At 44.7% G+C, this 24273-nt stretch overlaps 2 protein-coding genes across 3 annotated transcripts in view; one reads left to right on the top strand and one right to left on the bottom strand.

Annotated features, from left to right (window-relative positions):
- Positions 1 to 5997, top strand: part of BCO2 (beta-carotene oxygenase 2) — an 82557-nt gene extending 76560 nt beyond the window's left edge. For both annotated transcript variants that reach the window (XM_067470802.1, XM_060787031.2), the window contains 5 exons: positions 940 to 1107; positions 1218 to 1355; positions 2591 to 2773; positions 2880 to 2990; positions 5413 to 5997. In XM_067470802.1, the coding sequence (XP_067326903.1) occupies positions 940 to 1107; positions 1218 to 1355; positions 2591 to 2773; positions 2880 to 2990; positions 5413 to 5526 (714 nt within the window). In that variant the 3' untranslated portion in view covers positions 5527 to 5997. The remainder of the gene's footprint in view (positions 1 to 939; positions 1108 to 1217; positions 1356 to 2590; positions 2774 to 2879; positions 2991 to 5412) is intronic.
- A 1337-nt stretch (positions 5998 to 7334) lies between these two features.
- On the bottom strand, positions 7335 to 17815 carry LOC132782463 (6-pyruvoyl tetrahydrobiopterin synthase-like). Its single transcript, XM_060787284.2, has 6 exons — positions 17551 to 17815; positions 13289 to 13362; positions 11869 to 11891; positions 10530 to 10586; positions 8689 to 8759; positions 7335 to 8582 (listed from the first exon to the last, which is right to left on the bottom strand). Exons 1-6 carry the CDS (start codon positions 17655 to 17657, stop codon positions 8369 to 8371), a joined length of 546 nt encoding a protein of 181 aa, XP_060643267.2. The 5' UTR covers positions 17658 to 17815; the 3' UTR covers positions 7335 to 8368.
- Between the last annotated feature and the right edge of the window lie 6458 nt (positions 17816 to 24273).

A 24273-nucleotide genomic window follows, 5' to 3' on the forward strand; every position in this document is an offset into this window, starting at 1 on the left:
GACAAGAATTCTTTCTCCCACCTTGGACATCATTCCACAGATATATAAACTCCACTTGCCTCATTTCCAACAGACTTCACAACCTCTGAGGATGCCTGCCATAGATGCAGGTGAAACGACAGGAGAGAATGCTTCTGGTGAAGGATGCTAAGCAAGGGGCTTTGAATGAAATTAACAGCAAAAGAGAAACATACCCTTTCTCTGTAGAAAAAGAGCAACATGGAAGAAAATGTTTTTAAGAAACAAGATGTGACATGTAGAGGTCAGAAGTTGTATTGTGGCTAAGTTCAAAGGTTGTGGTTAAGCACAGAGTCTGCAGGTACAAGAAGGTACTTTCTATCAAAAGGTCAAGGGAGGGGGCTGGAAAGAGAGTACTTTCCATGACAAAAAATGTTCTTGTTTACTTGAGGTTATATATTGGTGGTAAAAAGCCAAGCCGGCAGTCACTTGAAGGGTAGAATCTGCGTATGCTGTCATGCTGTCCGTCTTCTTCATGAAGAAACTAAAATAAACCTTGTTTTTTTAAATCTTTTTTGGGACTGTCTACTTCCTTTCGTGCTCCCATGATGTGGACCTAAGAAGACCCAATTTAGGGTCTCTAACACTGGAACATGGCCAGACAGCCCAGAAAACACACAGCAACCCATTAATTCCAGCCATGAAAGCCTTCGACGGAACATTGTTATAGGAGTGACTTGTAACTCATTACTCGTAAGCTCTGCTTAATTATGAGGCAACTCAAGCAGTGTCTTAGCCACATTCTCAAGCAGTCAGAGGGCAAAAAGAGCCATTGAGGGCTTGTAGACCTTTAAGTTTGGGTCGTGAATGAAAATCCTCGCCAGCGACACTGAGCACAATCTACAGATTTGCAGAGTTGTTCCGTACGATGCTCTGGCAAAGGGCTGAGTGGATTTCTTTTCTTGTGTGTCCATTGTACAGGTGTTGCCCACGAAATACTGGACCAAAGCTTTTGCGAGTTTCCATCAGATCAATGCCTTTGAAGACCAGGGCTGCATTGTGCTTGACCTCTGCTGCCAGGATGATGGGAACGTTCTCGATATTTTCCGCTTGCAGAACCTGCACAAGGCAGGGGAAGCCCTGGACCAGGTAAAACTGCCCTGGAGATAATATTGCATGGGGAATCCAAGTTTGGAAGGACTTGTCCAAGGTGCTGAAACAATTCTTCCCTTTGCTTTGACCCCCCCCTTCCTTTGCAGACCTATAATTCAATATCAACACCATATCCAAGGCGTTTCGTTCTGCCTCTTGACATCGATGACAAGAAACCTACGGGGGAGAATCTCTCTCCTTTGAGCTACACATCGGCAACAGCTGTGAAGGAGGCGGATGGCAAGGTATGTGCTCCAGGCACAAAGGGATGCTTTAGAACAAAATGGGCAACTTGGGGAACGTAAGGATGGGACTGGGGGACATTTCCCAAATGCCCTATGGGAGCCACACCCACCTCCATTGCATATAGAAATGCCTCCTTCTTTGGTTGCATGCTCCCCAAAAGGACAACTGGAAGGGATGCTTTGTTGACAGCCTGGGCAAACTTTGGCCCTCCAGGTGTTTTGGACTCCCACAATTGTGGGAGTTGAAGTCCAAAACACCTGGAGGGCCAAAGTTTGCCCAGGCCTGCTCTATTACTTCTTCATGATAACAACAACAACAGCTTTATTCTTATATCCCGGCCCCATCTCCCCGAAGGGACTCAGGGTGGCTTACATGGGGACCAAGACCAATGTAAACAAAGGTTACAAAGTAACACAATTAAAAATATATAACTGCAAAATACAAGGGGTATTTTTAAAGTAAGGTCTGTTTTGTTGCAGACACTAGTAGTTCGCGCGCATACCACAATGAGCGCGTGCGTCGTATACCGGCATGCCTCAGGAACAACTATGCTCAGTTTCCGCTCCGTAGCTAACCTGTACGGTTCTGTACAGACTCTTGACCAATGATGATGGGCGTAGCGCCTTGCCATCCAGGGTAGGCAGCTGGATATCCCCACTGCCCGGGCGACCCAGCCATAGGATCTCCGTCTTTGCCGGATTCACTCTCAACCTGCTGGCACGCAGCCATCCAGTAATGGCCTTGAGAATGGCCCCCTGAGGAACCCCACAAGATAGAGGGGACCTCTCAGAGACCAGGCCTCCCCTCTCCACTCGCTGTCCACGGTTGTGAAGAAAGGAGGACAGCCAATTTATAGCTCCCCCCCTGACTCCAACAGCAGCAAGGCGGTGGGTCAAAAGATTGTGATCGACTGTGTCAAATGCTGCTGTGAGATGTTGAAAAGCATAGGAGGTAGAATGGAACCTTGCGAGACCCCACAGGACAATGGCCAGGGGTCTGACCAGGTGTCCCCCAGCTTCTCCAACTGGGTACAATCCTCCAGGAAGGAGCTCAGCCACTGCAAAGCAATGCCCCCAAGACTATTCTCTTAGGGATGAAGGGGAATCAAAGGGTCCCTGATCCATTTTGAGAATGGCCTCTCTGGGTCTGGGCGCCTGGACAGCTGCTCTCAGATCAAGGAAGACAAATCGAGCCTCGTCTTGGCACTCATACAAAGTCCTGCTTCCTGTTCCAGATCTGGTGCGCATATGACAGTCTGCACGATGAGGACCTTGAGAAAGCCGGGGGCCTGGAATTCCCCCAGATCAATTACTCTTACTGCAACGGGAAGAAATACCGCTACTTCTACGGCTGTGGCTTTGGGAACGTGATTGGAGACTCGCTGATCAAGATGGACCTAAAAACCAAGGAGATGAAGGTGAAAGGACGTGGGGTTTCTCTTGGGGAGTGAGCTCTTTGTTTGGCTGGTTGTAGAAGCTGGATCCCTGCCTTTAAATACCACTAAAAATCCTTTATTTCTACAGATTTGGCAGCAGGATGGGATGTATCCCTCTGAGCCTGTGTTTGTGCCAGAACCTAACTCTGGTACAGAAGACAGCGGAGTCATTCTCTCCGTAGTCCTGACACCCGATCAGGTAGTTTGGTATTTACAAATGGAGAATCAATGTGGCAAAAGTTGCTGGAGGTTGCAGCATTTGTTTCCAGGTCTAAAATATCCAAATAATGGATTGTTGTAGGATTTTTCGGGCTATATGGCCATGGTCTAGAGGCATTCTCTCCTGACGTTTTGCCTGCATCTATGGCAAGCATCCTCAGAGGTAGTGAGGGGATGGCCTGATGCCTTTCTAAGTGGACTTATGCGGGAATTAGAATCAATTAGTTCTGTTAATGTCTGCATCCAGAAAAGGCCTGTTTTTATTTAGATTCTTTTAATTAATATACATGAGGACCCACAGATTTCACCAAGCACTTTACATGACCGAAATTGATTATTGTTGTTTTATACCTGCATCTATTGCTCTATTTTACTGATTTTAACCAGGGGATTTTGTTAAGTGAGATATTTCTGTGATCTGTTACTGTTTTATGTTATTTTTCTTGCAATTTGTTTGCACCTTTGAGTGCATTGTAAGACATTCCAAGTCCCTCTGGGATGTGTTTATTTTTTCCGTGTCAGGAGTGACTTGAGAAACTGCAAGCCGCTTCTGGTGTGAGGGAATTGGCTGTCTGCAAGGATGTTGCTCAGGGGACGCCCAGATATTTTTGATGTTTTACCATTGTTGTGGGAGGCTTCTCTTATGTCCCCGCATGGGGAGTTGGAGATGACAGAGGGATCTCGTCCACTCTCTCTCAGGATTTGAACCTGTGACTTGTCGGTTTTTAGTCCTGCTGGCACAAGGGTTTAACCCATTGCACTACCAGGGAATGGTGGTGAGGTATAAGTAAGGATTATTATTATTATTATTATTATTATTATTAGAAACATAACAAGATTAGCACATAGCAAACAAGGTCACTCTGTTGGTTGTTGTATTGGATCATATGTTGGACACTTCCCAAGTCTAGGACTATGTGATGCATCGGCAAATAATGCATGCAGATCCCAGTAGGGTGGCCTTTTGCAGCTGACAGGTGGTGATTTTGTCAGCACCAATTGTGTTTAAGTGCAGGCCAAGGTCTTTGGCACTGCACCCGGTGTGCCAATCAGCACTGGGAACACTTAAGCGGCTGAGGGGGGAAAAGGAAAGGGCCTGAGGCTGTTAGGAAAGGTGGGAGTTGGCGCCCAAAACACCTGGAGGGCCCAAGTTTACCCATACTTGCTATTACCTGATGATTTTTAAAAATAAATCCCAGAGATATTTGCCCTTCAAACGATAGCAAACTTTGCCCCGGTTTTTGAAGAAAAAAAAACAACTTTGGAAAAGTTTTGGTGTAGATCCAAGAAATCCCTACCAATACTCTTTGCCAGGTGAGTAGGGAGAGAGTAGATTTGGAGGTGACAAAACCAGCAAAGAGCTGGATTAGGAGAATCCATGGATGCCTCTTTCCAGTAATCTTAAAAGGCCAATTTTGGGGGAAATCTATTCCAAGGATGCTTAAACCAAAGTTGTTTCATGCCCTCTAGCGAATACAGATGGGAAATGCAACCTTTGGATAACTGTTTATGGACAACGCTGGGTCTTCAGCCTAGAAACTGAAATGAGCCCCAATCCCAGAGTTGGACAAAACTAGACTTAATGTCAAGGGAAAACTTTTACCTTTACTTTATACAGCAGCTAGTAAAGGTAAAGGCAATGGTTTGCCCCTGACATTAAGTCCAGTCATGTCTGACTCTGGGGGTTGGTGCTCATCTCAATTTCAAAGTCGAAGAGCTGGCGTTGTCCATAGACACTTCCAACGTCATGTGGCCAGCATGACTAGATGGAGCGTCATTACTTTTCCACAGAAGCGGTACCTATTGATCTACTCACACTTGCATGTTTTCGAACTGCTAGGTTGCCAGAAGCTAGGACAGAAGCTCTTTGACTTAGAAATGGAGATGAGCACCAACCCCAGAGTTGGACAAAACTAGACTTAATGTCAAGGGAAAACTTTTACCTTTATACAACAGCTAGTAAAGTAAAGGTAATGGTCCTGTCCGACTCTGGGGGTTGGTGCTCATCTCCATTTCTAAGTCGAAGAGCTGGCGTTGTCCGTAGACACCTCCAAGGTCATGTGGCCAGCATGACTGCATGCTGGAGTACCTTCCCGCTGGAGCGGTACCTATTGATCTACTCACACTTCCATGTTTTCCAACTGCTAGGTTGGCAGAAGCTGGGACTAACAGCAGAAGCTCACCCTGCTCCCTGGATCTGAACTGCCAACCTTTCGGTCAGCAACTTCAGCAGCTCAGTAGTTTAACCCGCTGTGCCACCTGGGGATTATATACACCAGCTGCTTTATATATTTGCTTATTTAATCTTCCTTAATTTAATAACCCTCCCCAAAGTGCACTTGGGAAAGTAATGCTGCCTGTGTTTGTGTTTTGGTTTGATTTTGACTTTGTCCTCATTTCAGAATCAAGGCAGTTTCCTGCTCGTTCTGGATGCGAAGAATTTCACCGAATTGGGACGAGCGGAAGTCCCAGTGCAGATTCCTTATGGATTTCACGGCATCTTTGTCTCGCGTTAACAACTATCCTGTTAGCTGGTGTCCACTTACCAAAGACAGGGGGGAAAACCAATCTGTTTCAGATTGTGTGACTGAAATTTCTCCTTCTGTGATCTTGGGCAAGCCACTTAATCTCCCCATAGGGCTAATGCTGTCCTGAAAGTTATCTTAATCGATAGGAATATCGCTAGGCAAAACTATATCCATGTCTATGACAGGCATTGCTAACGAAAGATGTTGCACATAGAATTATATTTATAGGAGGCACTCAAGGATGCTAAACTTTAAATGGGCCTTGATTGGGCAATATATTTTCATACTAACTACCTCTTTTGTCATGTTATTAGTGAGATGAAGTTGAAGCCCTTGGCGTTTGGGCTATATATTTTTTCAAAAATAAATCCTTGCAATACAAGCAGGCATGTTTTAAATTTGTTTGCATTAGAGATGGGAGACATGACTGACCCAAAATAAAATATGTTCTTATCTTCATTAGCAGTTTCATTCTTCTTTCATACTTTTACCATCCTGGGCTCAGTTCTGTTCCAACGACTGAAATGAAGGATTTGAGGGCGTAATCTTCAAGTTTGCAGATTTTCTATTTATTGTGTCATGGGCAACCAGACCATTGTATTACATTTCTAACAGAGCAAAACAAACAAACAGATAAAACCCCCCACAAAGTTTGCAAACTTGGTATTCTATTAAATGTCCTTTGACCAGAATCTGGCCCCTTGGAGTGCCTCTGGTGTTGCCTCAAGAAGGTCCTCCATTGTGCATGTGGCAGGGCTCAGGTTGCATTGCAGCAGGTGGTCAGTGGTTTGCTCCTCTCCACACTCGCATGTCAATGATTCCACTTTGTGGCCCCATTTCTGAAGGTTGGCTCTGCATCTCGTGGTGCCAGAGCGCAGTCTGTTTAGCGCCTTCCAAGTCGCCCAGTCCTCTGTGTGCCCAGGGGGGAGTCTCTCATTGGGTATCAGCCATGGATTGAGGTTCTGGGTTTGAGCCTGCCACTTTTGGACTCTTGCTTGCTGAGGTGTTCTAGCGAGTGTCTCTGTAGATCTTAGAAAACTATTTCTTGATTTAAGTCATTGACGTGTTGGCTGATACCCAAACAAGGGGTGGGCTGGAGATGTCATTGGCTTGGTCCTTTCGCTATTGGCTGCTACTTCCCAGCGAATGTCAGATGGTGCAATGCTGGCTAAGCAGTGTAATTTCTCCAGTGGTGTAGGGCGCAGACACCCCATGATAATGCGGCATGCCTCATTAAGAGCCACATCCACTGTTTTAGTGTGGTGAGATGTGTTCCACACTGGGCATGCGTACTCAGCAGCAGAGTAGCACAGCGCAAGGGCAGATGTCTTCACTGTGCCTGGTTGTGATCCCAGGTTGTGCCAGTCAGCTTGCATATGATACTGTTTCTAGCACCCACTTTTTGCTTAATGTTCAGGCAATGCTTCTTGTAGGTCAGAGCACGGTCCAGAGTGACTCCCAGGTATTTGGGTGCGCTGCAATGCTCCAGTGGGATTCCTTCCCAGGTAATAATCTTCAGAGCTCGGGATGCTTGCAGATGGGACCAAATTGGGAGGGAGAGCCAATAATCCAGAAGACAGGAGAAGAATTGTAAACGATCTTCACAGATTAGAGAGATGATGGGCCAAAACTACGAGGGTTGAATGAAAAGTAATGCCTCCACCTTCATTACTTGGGTTTGGATGGGAATATTTTAATAAATCAATTGCAGAAATAATAGTTAGAACATGCTCTTTAACCACCACTATTCACTTTTCCACATAATCATCTTGTTTCTTAAAAACATTTTCTTCCGTGTTGCTCCTTTTCTACAGAGAAAGGGTATATTTCTCTTTTGCTGTTAATTTCATTCAAAGCCCTTTGCTTAGCATTTGCAAATTTCACTCAAAGACCCTTTCATGGAGAACAAGCACTATGAGGAGCGGCTTAAAGAGCTGGGCATGTTTAATCTGCAGAAGAGAAGGCTGAGAGGAGACCTGATGAGGGCCATGTATAAATATGTGAGGGGAAATCATAGGGAGGAGGGAATAGGCTAGTTTTCTGCTGCCCGGGAGACTAGGATGTGGAACAGTTGCTTCAAACTACAGGAAAGGAGATTCCATTTGAACATTAGAAAGAACTTCCAAACTGTGAGAGCTGTTCAGCAGTGTAACTCTCTGCCCCAGAGTATGGTGGAGGCTCCTTCTTTGGAGGCTTTTAAGCAGAGGCTGGATGGCCATCTGCAGGGATTATTTGAATGTGATTGTCCTGCTTCTTGGCAGAATGGGGTTGGACTAGATGGCCCACGAGGTCTCTTCCAACTCTAGGATTCTAGGAGTTAATGGGAGGAAAGGAGATTTCCCATTAGGTGCTAAGAAAGAGGACAGCAACTGTATTTGTCTTGAGATTCTGGTTTATTATGTAGGTTGAGCAGGCACTGAGTCCACACCACGTACGTATTTGGGTTGGGAAGCATCCTACCTCATTCCCTCACTGGTTATGGTCAACCATCATTTCTGTAATTTCCCAAGTTTTGAGAAACCGAAATGCAAAGCTTAGAAACATGAATGGTTCTTGGTGTGTCTCTTCCATCTCTCAGACCACTTGCGCATTACACAAAAAAGCCAAAACAAACAAAAACATTGTATTTCATGAACAGTATTTCAGGTTTCCAAGAGGCCATTCTTGCTCTTGATCAAGTAGAGTTATTTACAGTTGGAACAGTTAGAGCAGCCCATAATATCAATTCTCACCTGTTCAAGCAGGATCACATCACTGGGCCCCCTTTTCTGTCCCCAATTCAGTGGTGATTCCCTCCCATCCCCGGTCCACAGACATTCCAAAAAGATGCTCAAAGTGAGAGCTTGCCATTGAGGTAGACAGTGACAGGTTGCTTGGAAAGCTCATGTCGGTCGTTTGCCGGGAAAGCCAATGGATCTGGTGCACCTCCTCTGTAAGTGACGCTGACCTCATCTGATTCGTAGAGTTTTATTTTATGGAGACTCTCCGCAGGCAAATGCTTCTGGAGATTTTCCCAGATGAACACTGCGAGGTTTTCGGTTGTACTGGAGGTGCGACACAGAAAGAGAGACATTGAGAGAGAGGGTCTGAGGCTTCCCTGCATCTCTCTTGCTTAGCCATTTCCCTCATGTAAGAATCCCACGGTCTTACCTGACAATGTTTGCAAAATAGGGGACATCTTGATCCAAGTCTTTTTTGTCCAGAGGCTTTGTGACTGCCTCCTAGGTAAAAGCAAAAAGGACATATTAAGTGGAGCGTGTCCAAGTAAACGAGCAAAAGAAGATATGGCTTAGACAATGCCACTCAATGACAAATGGTTTTATTGGATTCTGCTTTAATGTCTTGATTTTCCTTCTAAAAGACAAGAGGGAGGTGGCCAATCTGATATCTCTAGGGAGGGCATTCCATAGGTGGGGGGCCATTGCTGAGAAGGCCCTGTCTCTTGTCCCCATCAACCGTGTTTGTGATAGTGGTGGGATCGAGAGCAGGGCCTCTCCTGAAGATCTTAATGATGGTTTGTGGCAGGTGATACATTCGGACAGGTAGTCTGGGCCAGAACTGTTTAGGGCTTTCAGGGTTAAAACCAGCACTTTGAATTGTGCTCAGAAGCTGATCAGTAGCCAGTGGAGTTGGTGTAACAAAGGATTGGGAAATATGGCCCCAGGACTGGATGAGGTTTCCCCAATATTATAGGCTGGGGACGTCACTAAGGCATGCACATCTATGCTCATTCCTTACTCTACGTAGCCTTTCAGCTTTTGGTCAAGGTTTCAGAGCCTCAAGCACAACATGGTGCATCCATATTGTTCATCCAGCACTCTTTATCATGAAGGAAATGGCTAGAAGTCATTTATTTATTTTGTTCCAAAAGCACTACATAAATAAGTATAAAACTGAAGTCATAGTGGCTCCATACTACAGTAGAGTCCTGCTTATCTGACCTTGGTAATGGTCACTAAAAAGGCTATGGATGCCAAATAGAAGTACAATGGTCCCTCGCTACTTCGTGGTTCGTTTTTCATAGACTCGCTGTTTTGCTGATTTTCAGTATGGACTTAAGAGCATTTGTATGGAGAGGCTGCCTCTGCGGATAAAGCTGGAGCAGAGGATTATGTGAACAACACGTTCAAGTAGGGTTATGTAGTGTATAAGTGTGGGGAGGGTTTATAAAGATCTAAAATAGTGTATAACTACTAAAATAATGTATAAATATCAAAATAAATATAGTGTCCCTACTTTGCGGATTTTCACTTTTTACGGGTGGTCCTAGAATTTAACATGCGTAATAAGTGAGGGAACACTGTATTTGAATCGTAGTAATTTCCAGTGTTTCCCAATTGAAAGCATTTGGACTAATATATGTCTATCCCATGGAAAACACAAATCCTTAACTATCACTTGATTGTGCATGTTCTGTACTTGAAGGTTGCTTATCCAACCTTCTCTGATCTGACATTCCATCTTATCTGATGCTCTGATCCAATGCTCTGCTTTTCGTCCAGCATTTTCTCTTCAATTAAAGGAGAATTCTCAAACTCTCTCTCCATTCCCAATCAGTGAAAAAGGCAAGACAAGGAGAAGGAGGAAGGAAGAAAGGGAGAAAAGAGCCAGGACCGGAAACGGAAGTGTCTTCCCTCCTTCCCTCTGTGATTTCTGCATTCCTGTTCCATATCCGGGCATTTCCTGCTGGGTCCTCTAGCCCTAGGGCTTTGCCTTGCCTTAACTCTTTGAGTCCCTGTTGTTAGTATTCCAGGTGTCTAGCGCCACATTGGAAGGGTAACAGTAGGAGACTCTGTATTATCCAACGTTTTCGCTTATCCAACATTCTGTCGGCTCATTTATGTCGGATTAGCGAGACTCTACTGTACCTGCATTATGACTTTGAATGTCAGTAGAAGATAGAGAGCTTCAACTGTCACACCCAATGTGCCTTTTCTATTTGCATACCATAGGATTCCCACTTATGAGCCCCAAAGGTCTCGCATCATTACCTGCAGGTAAGCTTTCAAATCCGTGAGGTCGATTACCATCCCAGACAGGGGATCAATCTAGAAAACAAGAACGAGGAGGCATCTCAGCAACCTAGAGACAAACAAGTTGGAAAGACCACCAATTCGACTTGGGATTTCTGGCAATTCATGTACTTGAATTTTGTTTGCTTCTGGGTCTCACTTGGTGGAAATGCAATGGAATTGGAATGGGCTGCAATGCTTCTATTTTGCATATTATTTGCTCCCAAGTAAACTTATCTTGTTGAAGGCTTTCGTGGCTGGAATCACTGGGTTGTTGTAGGTTTTTTCAGGCTATATGGCCATGTTCTAGAGCAGTATTTCTCAACCTTCCTAATGCCGTGACCCCCAACCATAACATCATTTTCATTGCAACTTCATAACTGTAATTTTGCTACTGTTATGAATTGTAATATTTGAGATGAAGGATGTAGTTTTATTCACTGGACCAAATTTGGCACAAACGCCCGATACATCCAAATTTAAATACTGGTGGGTTTGGGAGGGGGGGATTGATTATGTCATTTGGGAGTTGTAGTTGCTGAGATTCATAGTTCACCTACAGTCAAAGAGCATTCTGAACTCCACCAACGATGGAATTGAACCAATTGCACACAGAACTGCCATGGCCAACAGAAAATTCTGGAAGGGTTTGGTGAGCATGGACCTTGAGTTTTGGGAGTTGTAGTTCACCTATATCCAGAGAGCACTGTGGACTCAAACAATGATGGATCTGGACCAAACTTGGCATGAATACTCAATATGTTCAAATATATGCCTCTGGTGGAGTTTGCGGGAAAGTAGACCTTGACATTTGGGAGTTGTAGTTGCTGGGATTTATAGTTCAAGCAAAGAGCATTCTGAACCCCACCAACGATAAAACTGGGCCAAACTTCCCACAGATAACCCCCATGACTAACAGAAAATGCTGTGTTTTCTGATGGCCTTTGGTGACCCCCCCCCCCCGGGTCCCAACCCCCAGGTTGAGAAACTCTGTTCTAGAGGCATTCTCTCCTGACATTTCACCTGTATCTATGGCAAGCACAACCTCTGAGGATGTTTGCCACAGATGCAGGCGAAACATCAAGAGAGAATGCCTCTAGAACATGGCCATATAGCCTGAAAAAACCTACAACAACCCAGTAAACTTATCTTTACGAGGAATGTGTGCCAGTGTTTGGCACCAAACTAAGTCTTGAAAAGGTTTGGAATTATGCCCGGTTCCAAAACAGAACAATCCCATAAACTGGAGCCTGGATCAGCCCAAGTGTCCTTTGCCTTCCCTCGTTGGCTCCCTCCAAAGGTTCCCCATGCTACTTACTTCTCCAATGACTGTCACCACAACTAGAGAGAGGAAGAAAAAGTCATGTTATTACCAGATACGCCCAATGTTTCACAGATGAAGACTGGGACATGTGTGGCCGAGAAACACAAGAATGTGGTCAAGATGGCAAATCATTATTAAGGAAGAACACGTAAGCTAGGAAGGGCTGCTAATAAGGAAGAAGGATAAGAGTCTCTCCCCTCTTTTCTCTTTCTCCCTTAAGGTATTGATCGATTGCAAGCAATATTTGCATTTTGAACTCAGTTTGCAGCAACTGAAGAAAGCTGCCGATGTAAAGGGAAAGAGGGATGAGAAACTGGGATGTTTTGCATATGATGAAAAAGTGGGATGACGGAGGAGTAATTAGGACAGTGGGAGGGTAAGAGTTAGAATCAATATTTCAGGACTAGTGGGACCTATTACCAACAGAAAATACTGGAAGAGTTTGGTGGGCAGTGTCCTTTGGTTTTGGAGTTGTAGTTCACCTATATCCATAGATCACTGTGGACTCAAACAATGATGGATCTGGACCAAACTCTACACGAATACTCAATATGCCAATATGTGAACACTGGTGGAGTTTGGGGAAAATAGAATCTTGACATTTGGGAGTCGTAGTTGCTGGGATTTATAGTTCACCTACAATCACAGAGCATTCTGAATCCCACCAACAATAGAATTGGGCCAAACCTCCCACACAGAATCCCCATGTGGGCCACAGCAATGCGTGGCAGGGGACGGCTAGTATATAAATAAAAATGTAATGTTCGTTTGTGGGATTAACAGAACTCAAAAACCACTGGACGAATTCACACCAAATTTGGACACAAGACACTTAACAACCCAATGTATGTCCTTCACTAAAAAAAAAAATGGATTTTGTCATTTGGGAGTTGTAGTTGCTGGGATTTATAGTTCATCTACAATCAAATAGCATTCTGAACCCCACCAACGTTGGAATTGAACCAAACTTGGCACACAGTTCTCCCATGACCAACAGAAAATACTGGAAGGGTTTGGTGGGCAGTGTCCTTTGGTTTTGGAATTGTAGTTCACCTACATCCATAGATCACTGTGGACACAAACAATGATGGATCTGGACCAAACTCTGCACGAATACTCAATATGCCCAAATGTGAACACTGGTGGAGTTTGGGGGAAATAGAATCTTGACATTTGGGAGTTGTAGTTGCTGGGATTTATAGTTCACCTACAATCACAGAGCATTCTGAACCCTACCAAACCTCCCACACAGAACCCGCATGTGTGCCACAACAACGCATGGCAGGGGGCAGCTAGTTCAGAATATAAATATACAGGGTATATGATCAAGGTGCCTAAATTTGGAATTCCTTGTTCTATTAGGGCGGTGTTGAAAGAAAGCGGCACCCCAACATGGTCTTGTCTGCTTTCTCACCTTTATAATTGTGCCCGTGCTTCTGGCTGCATGACCCAAACAGCTTCTTATTCTCTGCGTCACTGAAAGATTTGCTGGAAAGAAAAAGGAACTTATAACAACAACAACAACAACAACAACAACAACAACAACAACAACAGCAATATAACAACACTTTATATTCTACCTTCTCCTCCTGGGGACTCAGAGCAGATTACAGTGTAAACAGATACCGGCAAACATTCAATGCCTTGTTACAATACAATGAGACACACAAACACAAACAAAGGCAAAGGCTTCTCCTTTCATTTCTGGCTTTGGAGGCAATGCTGATCTCTGGCTCTGGGGTGCTGCTTCTCCATTTACAAGTTGAGGAGCCTGCGTTGTCACCTCCTGGTCGTGTGACTGGCATGACTGTTTGGAGTACCTTATGGCTTTCTCGCTTACGCTGTACCTATTGATCTACTCACATTTGCGTGTTTTCGAACTGCTAGATTGTCAGGAGCTGGGCTAACAGCTAGTAGGATAATCAAGATTATTAAGATCATCTGGAGAGGCCCTGCTCTCCGTCCCACCGACCTTGCAGGCGTGTCTGGTGGGGACGAGGGACAGGGCCTTCTTGGTGGTAGCCCCTCGGCTCTGGAACTCTCTCCCACTGGAGATCAGAACCGCCCCTTCTATCCTGACGTTTAGGAAACAGGTGAAGACTAGGCTATGGAGACAGGCATTCGATGAGTGAGTCAACACCCTGAGATATGGAAGGAGGATGATGAGCAACGATTTTAGTGTGACGACTGACCATTGTAGTTATTGATTGTAATTGCAGTTTTAATGTTTTGCTGTAATATGTATTATGATGTTTTATTGATTGTATGTGATATTATGGTTGGAAACTGGTCTGAGTCACTCAAGAGAGGTGAGAAAGCCGGTATATAAAACGTTTAAATAAAATAAATAAATAGGAGAAATGGTGAATTCAGGTGGTTGGCCGAGGAGAGATGTAGCATAGTGCAACAATTCTGGCACAGTGCTATATCTTTCCTTGGAAATCCACCCTGATTCACCTTCAGGCTCTTGGCTATTAAGTAGATGATGGAGACTAGCAGGATCTGGCCATGTCTCAATCTATCATCCCCTGTTGAAATCCATGGAAACTCAACGGATGGTGTTGTTGGTCTTGTCTGGTGGCGGCAATGCAGCCAGTTGTTTCCCCAATTCCTCCCATTTCATTCACTCAAACCTTTCCCATTTCATTCAAGAGGAGCCTAGAGTTCAGGTGCTACAATCCCATCTCAGAACAGCCATCCCAAGGATAGGTCATCCTGTGGGATATATAGACACAGGACATTTTTGCTGCACCAAATTTCCAACCTATGAGGTCAATCTGCATATTACTTGCTGTGCCATCCCATCAAATTCCTTGTTTAAAGATGATTACAGTGGTTGAGGTCTTGCACTGAGGAGATGGGCATAAATGGACACTCTCAGTGTTAGGTGCAGTGATGCACACAACCTCATTATAATGTTAGGTGGCTGAAGATGCAAGCAAGTTCACACATACATGCATGCACAATGCGTGACAAGAACTGCTCCAGGCAAATATATCCCTGTGAGCAATGGGTATATGCAACCTTTATCTGAGGACCCATCCACATTACAAAAATAAAGTGCTATTATTCCACTGTAGCTGCCATGGTTCCATCCTACAGGGTTTAAGAGCTGTAGCACACTCAACCTGCTGGAAGTTGCACCAAGCCAATGTGTTTGCCATAAACAGTGACCAAAAATCACTGTTTATGGCAAGATTTGAACCAAGATTGAAGAGTGAAGAGAGAGGGGCCAGAGGACAATTCCACCTTGTCTCCTGTGCTATGCTAATAATATAATATAATATAATATAATATAATATAATATAATATATTCATAATATTATAATGTAATACAATATAATATACTACTAAAGCTAAAGGTAAAGGTTTTCCCCTGACATGAAGTCCAGCCGTGTCCGACTCTGGGGGTTGGTGCTCATCTCCATTTCTAAGCCGAAGAGCCGGCGTTGTCCATAGACACCTCTGAGGTCATGTGGCTGGCATGAATGCATGGAATGCTGTTACCTTCCCGCCGGAGCAGTACCTATTGATCTACTCACATTTGCATATTTTTGAACTGCTAGGTTGGCAGAAGCTGGGGCTGACAGCGGAAGCTCACGCCGCTCCCCGGATTCGAACCTGTGACCTTTTGGTCAACAAGCTCAGCAGCTCAGCGGTTTAACCCACTGCGCCACTGGGGGCTACTATTATATACTACTATTACTACTACTAATAATAATATGATATTATAATTATATTTTTATATTACATGTAATATTACTAATAATATTACAATATAATGGTACAGTACAATATAGTAATATATAATACTGATATTGTACTATGCTAATAATATAACATATTGTATGTATATATATTATATGTGGCAAATAAATAAAGTTGCAAAGTGTGTGCATCTTGCTTCGCAGAATTGCTACTGACCTTATAAACAAAACCTACCTTCCTACCTTCTCATTTTGGATGGGGTCTCCTCCCAATTACTTGATGCTGGAATTTAACTCTTAGCTCATTCTCTCATTGTTTTCCAACTATGGTGACACAGGTATAGGGTACCAATACTATCAACACACCAATCTGGACATATTCCCTCTCCAATCTTGATTTTCATTATTGACATCATGGTTCCAATGCCAGAGATACAGCTTAATGGTGTAATATTAGAAAATGTTGATCATTTCCACTCCCTTGGCAGCCACCTCTCCACCAAAGTCAACATCGACACTGAAATACAACACCGCCTGAGCTCTGCGAGTGCAGCATTTTTACGAATGAAGCAGAGAGTGTTTGAGGACCGGGACATCTGTAGGGACACCAAGGTGCTTGTCTATAAGCTATTGTCCTACCAACCCTGTGATATGCCTGTGTAACGTGGACTGCCTACAGACGTTACATGCAACTCCTGGAACGATTCCATCAGCACTGCCTCCGGAAAATCCTGCAAATCTCTTGGGAAGACAGGCGGACAAACGTCAGTGTGTTGGAAGAAGCAAAGACCACCAGCATTGAAGCAATGGTCCTCCGCCATCAACTCTGCTGGACTGGCCAGGTTGTCCGGAAGCCCGACCACCATCTCCCAAAGCAGTTGCTCTACTCTGAACTCAAGAATGGAAAACAGAATGTTGGTGGGCAGGAAAAGAGATTTAAAGATGGGCTCAAAGCCAGCCTTTAAAACTCTGTCATAGACACTGAGAACTGGGAAGCCCTGGCCCTTGAGCGCTCCAGCTGGAGGTCAGCTGTGACCAGCAGTGCTGCAGAATTTGAAGAGACACAAATGGAGGGTGAAAGAGAGAAACGTGCCAAGAGGAAGGTGCATCAAGCCAACCCCGACTGAGACCGCCTTCTACCTAGAAACCAATGCTGAGAACTGGGAAGCCCTGGTCCTTGAGCGCTCCAGCTGGAGGTCAGCTGTGACCAGCAGTGCTGCAGAATTTGAAGAGGTAGGAATGGAGGGTGAAAGAGAGAAACGTGCCAAGAGGAAGGTGCATCAAGCCAACCCCGACTGAGACCACCTTCTACCTGGAAACCAATGCCGAGAACTGGGAAGCCCTGGCCCTTGAGCGTTCCAGCTGGAGGTCAGCTGTGACCAGCAGTGCTGCAGAATTTGAAGAGGCAGGAATGGAGGGTGAAAGAGAAACATGCCAAGAGGAAGGTGCATCAAGCCAACTCCGACCGAGACCGCATTCTACCTGGAAACCAATGCCCTCACTGCGGGAGACGATGCAGGTCAAGAATAGGGCTCCACGGTCACCTACGGACCCACAAGAATCCTGGAAAACAATCCTACTCGGCCAATGAGTGATCGCCTAAGTAAGTAAGTAAGCGTCAGGATTGCAGCAAACCTTGGATCAGTTTCCAGCCCTCAGCCTTTGTGATTCTCCAAAAGAGCAAGATAAATATCCATACTACTCTGTGGTTGCTCAGAAGAAAGATTGGATGTAAATATAATTAATTACTCATGCATATTTCTTGTTGCTATGTCCCTCAAGCCATTTCTGACTCCCAAAGCAAATGTATCATGGGATTTTCTGGGCAAAGGCTTGGGTTTGCTATTGGCACCCTCAGAGACTGAGATATTGTGGTCAGGATAACCCCAGACTCCTGGACTAAATGCTCCAACCACAAGATCACGCTGGTTCTCCATAACACAAATAGAGAAGTAGGAAAGGACATTACCAGGCCATTCTGTGGGAGGCGCTAAAGGTGTCGATCCTGGAGAAGGTGGCCGTTTTCAGAGGAGCGATGTCCACATGAGGTCCTCCTGAAGCCCTCGGGGTCTGCATGGCAGGAGGTAAGATGAGCGGTTTGTTATGCAGCGGTCAGGAGAAGTGACGGAGATGCTGTCAAAAAAGCTGGAGGAAATCTCTCCGCGACCTGAATTAATAACCAGCTGCCCCTCATGTGATCTTGCCAGAGATGTATGTCTGAGTCAGAAAGCCAAAATCACGGGATGAGAAGAGGAACAAATCAATTAATCTGGAGGAGGAGGAGGTGGTGGTGGTGGTGGTGGTGGGGAGACAAAAACTCCCCGAGAAAGCACATCCGCTTTGCTCAATGAAGGTCAAGTCTTGCTGCCGGCGGTTGAAAGGACCACATTCTCAGGTACTGTGATTGAGGCCATTGTAACAGACAAGGGAGCTTTAAGCGACGCTAATAGAGGCACGGCACCCTGATGACTGGAAAACAACACCCTCCCTTTGTGATGGCCGGACCGAATTGATTCCAGTTTGGAAAGAGGAAGAACTGTCCTGAACTGGATGTTGCTGATTGAGGGCACTTCCAGAAGACGCTGACCCTCGCCCGTAAAAGCGAGTCATGTGAAGAACAGTTGACGTCCAGAAGAGATGTGACAGCTTTCTTGGAAATGTCATGCACCGCTTTCTTGGAAATGTCATGCACTGCATGGAGGTAATGAGATGGACTGGGCAAGGAGTTTGGCCAAACTTTTAGAAGGTTCGTATCATTAACCATTTATTTACGACTCTGCCTCTGAGGACAGGGCAATTGGACTTGAACGATTTCCTTCCATTTTCTTCCATCGGTATCTGAGACACAATGGAGCTGTGCTTGTCTCCCGTTCTCTTGCTCTAAGGTAGCATCAACTGGATTGGAAGGTGGGCCTTCCATCTGCTTTTGGGCTTAGGCATGATGGAGCTGTGATCTTCTCCTCTTCTTCCATCATCGGGCAGTGGCTGTCGGGATGGACAAAGAGCCTCCCATCTGCTTCTACTTGTGTAACCAGCTAAGTGTTTGGATTTTGTTTGTTTCTTACCAGAGTATCTCCTTATGAAAGTGATTCCCCGCATTTCTCAATAGTTTGTGACACTCCAGGAATGATACCGTTGGCTCAGCTTCGCTCTCCTCCTGCCATCTTGGAAGCCTCTGTTCCTTTCACAATCCTTTCACAAAGAAATTAACTCTCAACAGGATTTTGACCTTGACAGGATGATTTAGGTTAGGGGTCCTCAAACATTTTAGGCAGAGGGCCAGTTCACATTCCCTCAGGCGTATTTCAATATTCCCAGTATTTCAATAGGAAATGTGGGTCTGCTTTTGGCTGGTGAGATAGTCAAGTTAAATAGGATTGTTATTGTTGTGTGCCTTCAAGTCGTTTTAGACATAGGGCGATCCTCAGTCTAAAGTTAGGGCGGGGACCGGGTCAAGAGCCTTGGAGGGCCACATCTGGCCCGTGGGCCTTAGTTTGAGGACCCCCTGATTTAGATGGTTGATACCTTTTCAGTAGGGGTCCACAAATTTTTTAAACAGAGGGCCAGGTCACAATCCCTCAAAATGTTGGAGGGCCGAATTATAATTTGAAAAAAAAATGAATGAATTCCTATGCACACTGCACATATCTCATAAACAATACAATATTTAAAACAAAGAACAATGTTAACAAATATAAGCTTATTAGTATTTCAATGGGAAGTATGGGTCTGCTTTGGAGGGATAGCCAATAGTCCAGAGGACAGGAGCAGAATTCAAAACGATCTTGACAGATTAGAGAGATGGGCCAAAACTAACAAAATGAAGTTCAACAGTGACAAATGCAAGATACTCCACTTTGGCAGAAAAAATGAAATGCAAAGATACAGAATGGGGGACAATGCCTGGCTCGAGAGCAGTACGTGTGAAAAAGATCTTGGAGTCCTTGTGGACAACAAGTTAAACATGAGCCAACAATATGATGTGGCGGCAAAAAAAGCCAATGGGATTTTGGCCTGCATCAATAGGAGCATAGTGTCTAGATCTAAGGAAGTCATGCTCCCCATGCTCTATTCTGCTTTGGTTAGACCACATCTGGAATATTGTGTCCAATTCTGGGCACCACAATTGAAGAGAGATATTGACAAGCTGGAATGTGTCCAGAGGAGGGCGACTAAAATGATCAAGGGTCTGGAGAACAAGCCCTATGAGGAGCGGCTTGGGGAGCTGGGCATGTTTAGCCTGAAGAAAAGGCTGAGAGGAGATATGATAGCCATGTATAAATATGTGAGAGGAAACCACAGCGAGGAAGGAGCAAGCTTGTTTTCTGCTTCCTTGGAGACTAGGACAAGGAACAATGGCTTCAAACTACAAGAGAGGAGATTCCATCTGAACATGAGGAAGAACTTCCTGACTGTGAGAGCCGTTCAGCAGTGGAACTCTCTGCCCCGGAGTGTGGTGGAGGCTCCTTCTTTGGAAGCTTTTAAGCAGAGGCTGGATGGCCATTTGTCAGGGGTGATTTGAATGCAATATTCCTGCTTCTTGGCAGAATGGGGTTGGACTGGATGGCCCATGAGGTCTCTTCCAACTCTTTGATTCTATGATTCTATGAGATAGGATTGTTGTTGTTGTGTGCTTTCAAGTTGTTTCAGACTTAGATTGACCCTGAGCAAGGGCCAGGTAAATGACCTTGGAGGGCCATATCTGCCCCTGGGCCTAGTTTGAGTTTGATTTTCAGCATTCTTCTAGGATTGCCACACCTCAAAACCAATACTCTTTCTGACTACCACAGTTGTTTTCCGGCATATTATGTTCTCTTTTAAACCCAGTCAGAAAAATGCAGAACAAGAATACTCTGTGGAGTTTGAGTGGTTCTTGGACACAGCGGAATGAATTGGTCTTGAAGAATTAAGGGGGAATGTCTCTGAGGAAGAGGCCAGTTTAGAGCTATAGAATTAAGTTAAAAATTAAGAGGAGCAAAAATAAGAGCAACAAAGTCAGCGTTCAGATCTGTTGGACATCTTACGGATCCAGCACAGGAAAGGGACCCTGTTTGCCCCCAGAGGAGACGTGTACAAGTAGTAGGGGACTCCCTCCTTAAAGGCTCAAGAGTGAATTTATGAAGGGAGCTCTCTGATGGGTTATCTTCAAAGTCCCACCAAGATAGCCCATCAGAGAGCTCCCTTCGTAAATTCACTCTTGAGCCTTTAAGGAGGGAGTCCCCTACTACTTGTACACGTCTCCTCTGGGGGCAAACAGGGTCCCTTTCCTGTGCTGGATCTGGTAACATTCCAGAGGAATGTTCTGTATGCTATGGTAAGGACACATCCAAAGTGACATCCTGACCACTGTTGACTCATTTGATTTGGAATTCTGCAATGGGCTGCACTGTACATTGGGCTACCTCTGGACCAAGTTCGTAAACTCCAATTAGTTCTGAAACTGGCCAGATTGGTTATAGGAACATTCAGAACTGAGCATATGACACCCATATGAAAGTCACTCCATTGGCTGCCTATTTGTTTCTGTTGTAGCCTGGAAAGAACCAGACGCATTTGAAGGCCTGGCTGAGCCTGGGAAAATGTTCTGTTGAGAGGTGTTAAGATGTGCCTGGTTGTTTCCTCTCTGTTGTTTTGCTGTTGTAATTTTAGAGTTTTTTAATACTGGTAGCCAGATTTTGTTCATTTTCATGGTCTCCTCCTTTCTGTTGAAATTGTCCACATGCTTCTTGTGGATTTCAATGGCTTCTCTGTGTAGTCTGACATGGTGGTTGTTGGAGTGGTCCAGCATTTCTGTGTTCTCAAATAATACGCTGTGTCCAGGCTGGTTCAAATGCTAATGAAGGTGGTCAGCTGAAACATTCACACCTAGCTTCAGCAGAGAGCTCTTTGCCCCACCCCAGCCATTCCACAGATATATAAACCCATTGTCCTAATTCCAACAGACCTCACTACCTCTGAGGATGCTTGCCATAGATGCAGGCGAAACGTCAGGAGAAATGCCTCTAGAACATGGCCCTATAGCCCGAAAAAAAGCCACAAGAACCTAGTGATTCCAGCCATGAAAGCCTTCGACAATACATTGTTCCTGCCTTTGCCTATGAACCCTGGAAGAGTTTTGCCTGGATTGAGTATCCTGCATTCATGTTTCTGCATTTTACCTTGGAGTATTTCTATCTTCTTGGATTTCTACTTCCTGAGAGGTTTCCTTGGATTCCTTAAGGACTTTTATTGAACCCTGACTGCTTTTATATATTGTTGTTTATATCCTGACAGCTACTTTTGGATATAACATCCCCTCCATTTATTATCATTTATTCAATAAACACTTTGTTGTTGGACTATTGGCCTCTGGTGTGATACTGGGTGAAGAGGTGCCTCCGTGATAGGGTGCAACAGTTTCTAGGCAAAGCACAAAGTGTTGGTTTTGACCTTTAAATGCCAATTAGTTCGGAAAAAGGCCAGATTGGTTACAGGAACATTCAGAAGTGAGCATATGACACTTATATTAAAGTCACTCCACTGAATGCCTATTAGTTTCTGGGCAAAGCACAAAGTGTTGGTGTTGACCTTTGAAGCCCTCCATGGTTTGAGTCCAGATTCCCTCCAGGATGGGCTCCTCTCCGACAATCCATGGCCCCTTCGGAAAGTGAGGTCCTCTGGGTTTTACATTCATTCTAATCAACCAGAATCTGACTGGAGACCATCACCCAGAGGATTTCCCAAAAGAAAGGACCTGCCAAAGGAAGAGATCCCACAGCAGGTCAGAACTGAAGACCCAGTTGAAGACCCATCACTTAGAATCATAGAATCAAAGAGTTGGAAGAGACCTCATGTGCCATCCAGTCCAACCCCATTCTGCCAAGAAGCAGGAATATTGCATTCAAATCACCCCTGACAAATGGCCATCCAGCCTCTGCTTAAAAGCTTCCAAAGAAGGAGCCTCCACCACACTCCGGGGCAGAGAGTTCCACTGCTGAACGGCTCTTACAGTCAGGAAGTTCTTCCTCGTGTTGAGATGGAATCTCCTTTCTTGTAGTTTGAAGCCATTGTTCCGCATCCTAGTCTCCAAGGAAGCAGAAAACAAGCTTGCTCCCTCCTCCTCCCTGTGGCTTCCTCTCACATATTTATACATGGCTATCATATCTCCTCTCAGCCTTCTCTTCTTCAGGCTAAACATGCCCAGCTCCTTAACCCGCTCCTCATAGGGCTTGTTCTCCAGACCCTTGATCATATTAGTCTCCCTCCTCTGGACACATTCCAGCTTAGAGTCAATATCTCTCTTCAATTGTGGTGCCCAGAATTGGACACAATATTCCAGGTGTGGTCTAACCAAAGCGGAATAGAGGGGTAGCATTACTTCCCTAGATCTAGACACTATGCTCCTATAGATGCAGACCAAAATCTCATTGGCTTTTTTTTGCTACCACATCACATTGTTGGCTCACTTCCGGCAGAAGGCTGACCCGGTCAACATTCAACATTCAACCATGAGTTTTGACTTACATTCTATTGCTACTGTATGTCAATTCTGTATCTGTGTTTGGTGCAAGTCTTCTATCAGAATCTATATAAATAAAAATGTAATGTTCGTTTGTAATGTTCGTTTGTGGGATTAACATAACTCAAAAACTACTGGACGACTTGACACCAAATTTGGACACAAGATACCTCTCAGGCCAACAAGTGACCATCACTCATAAAAACACTGAAAAACACAGCGGAAGGGACTTAAAAAGCCAAAAAACAAAAAATACATTACAACACATGCGCAAAACCACATGTGTACACAAACACACATATATACACATATACATAAATATATAAAGAAATATATCCACACATATACATAAACAAAACACATACACAGAAAGGGGAAAGGAAGGAAGAAGAGAAGGAGGGAGAGAAAGAGGGAAAGAAGGAGAGAAAGAAGGAAAGAAAGACAGGTAGAGAAGGAAGGAGAGAATAAAAAAGTGAAAGAGGGAAGGAAATAAAGAAGGAATGATAGAGAGTAAGAGGGAGAGAAGGAAGGAAAGAGACAAGGAAGGATGGAACCAAAGGAAGCGAGAAAAGAAACAGGTAGAGAAGGAAAAAAGAAGAAGGGAAAGGAAAAGAGAAGGAACAAAAGAGAGAAAGAGGGAGGGAGGGAGGGAGGGAAGGAAGGAAGGAAGGAAGGAAGGAAGGAAGGAGAAGGAACCAAAGGAAGCGAGAAAAGAAACAGGTAGAGAAGGAAAAAAGAAGAAGGGAAAGAAAAAGAGAAGGAACGAAAGAGAGAAAGAGGGAAGGAAGGAAGGAAGGAAGGAAGGAAGGAAGGAAGGAAGGAAGGAAGGAAGGAAGGGAGGGAGGAAAGAGACAAAGAAGGATGGAACCAAAGGAAGCGAGAAAAGAAACCGGTAGAGAAGGAAGAAAGTAGAAGGGAAAGAAAAGGAGAAGGAACAAAAGAGAGAAAGAGGAAGGAAGGAAGGAAGGAAGGAAGGAAGGAAGGAAGGAAGGAAGGAAGGAGGGAATGAGGGAAAGAGACAAGGAAGGATGGAACCAAAGGAAGCAAGAAAAGAAACAGGTAGAGAAGGAAGAAAGTAGAAGGGAAAGAAAAAGAGGGAAGGAAGGAAAGAGGGAGGGAAGAAGAGAAGGAGAGAAAGAAAGAAGGAGAGAAAGAGTGAGGGAAGGTTGGCCACAGCAATGTGTGGTGGGTACA

Source organism: Anolis sagrei, chromosome 7 (assembly GCF_037176765.1).
Source record: "Anolis sagrei isolate rAnoSag1 chromosome 7, rAnoSag1.mat, whole genome shotgun sequence".
Lineage (NCBI taxonomy): Eukaryota > Metazoa > Chordata > Lepidosauria > Squamata > Dactyloidae > Anolis > Anolis sagrei.

Coding starts and splice junctions, on each gene's coding strand:
- LOC132782463 (XM_060787284.2), bottom strand. CDS start 17,657: ATGCAGACCCCGAGGGCTTCAGGAGGACCTCATGTGGACATCGCTCCT. Junction 11,892..13,288: donor GCACGGGCACAATTATAAAG/GTGAGAAAGCAG, acceptor TCCTCTCTCTAG/TTGTGGTGACAGTCATTGGA. Junction 8,760..10,529: donor ATTTGAAAGCTTACCTGCAG/GTAATGATGCGA, acceptor GCTTTTACCTAG/GAGGCAGTCACAAAGCCTCT.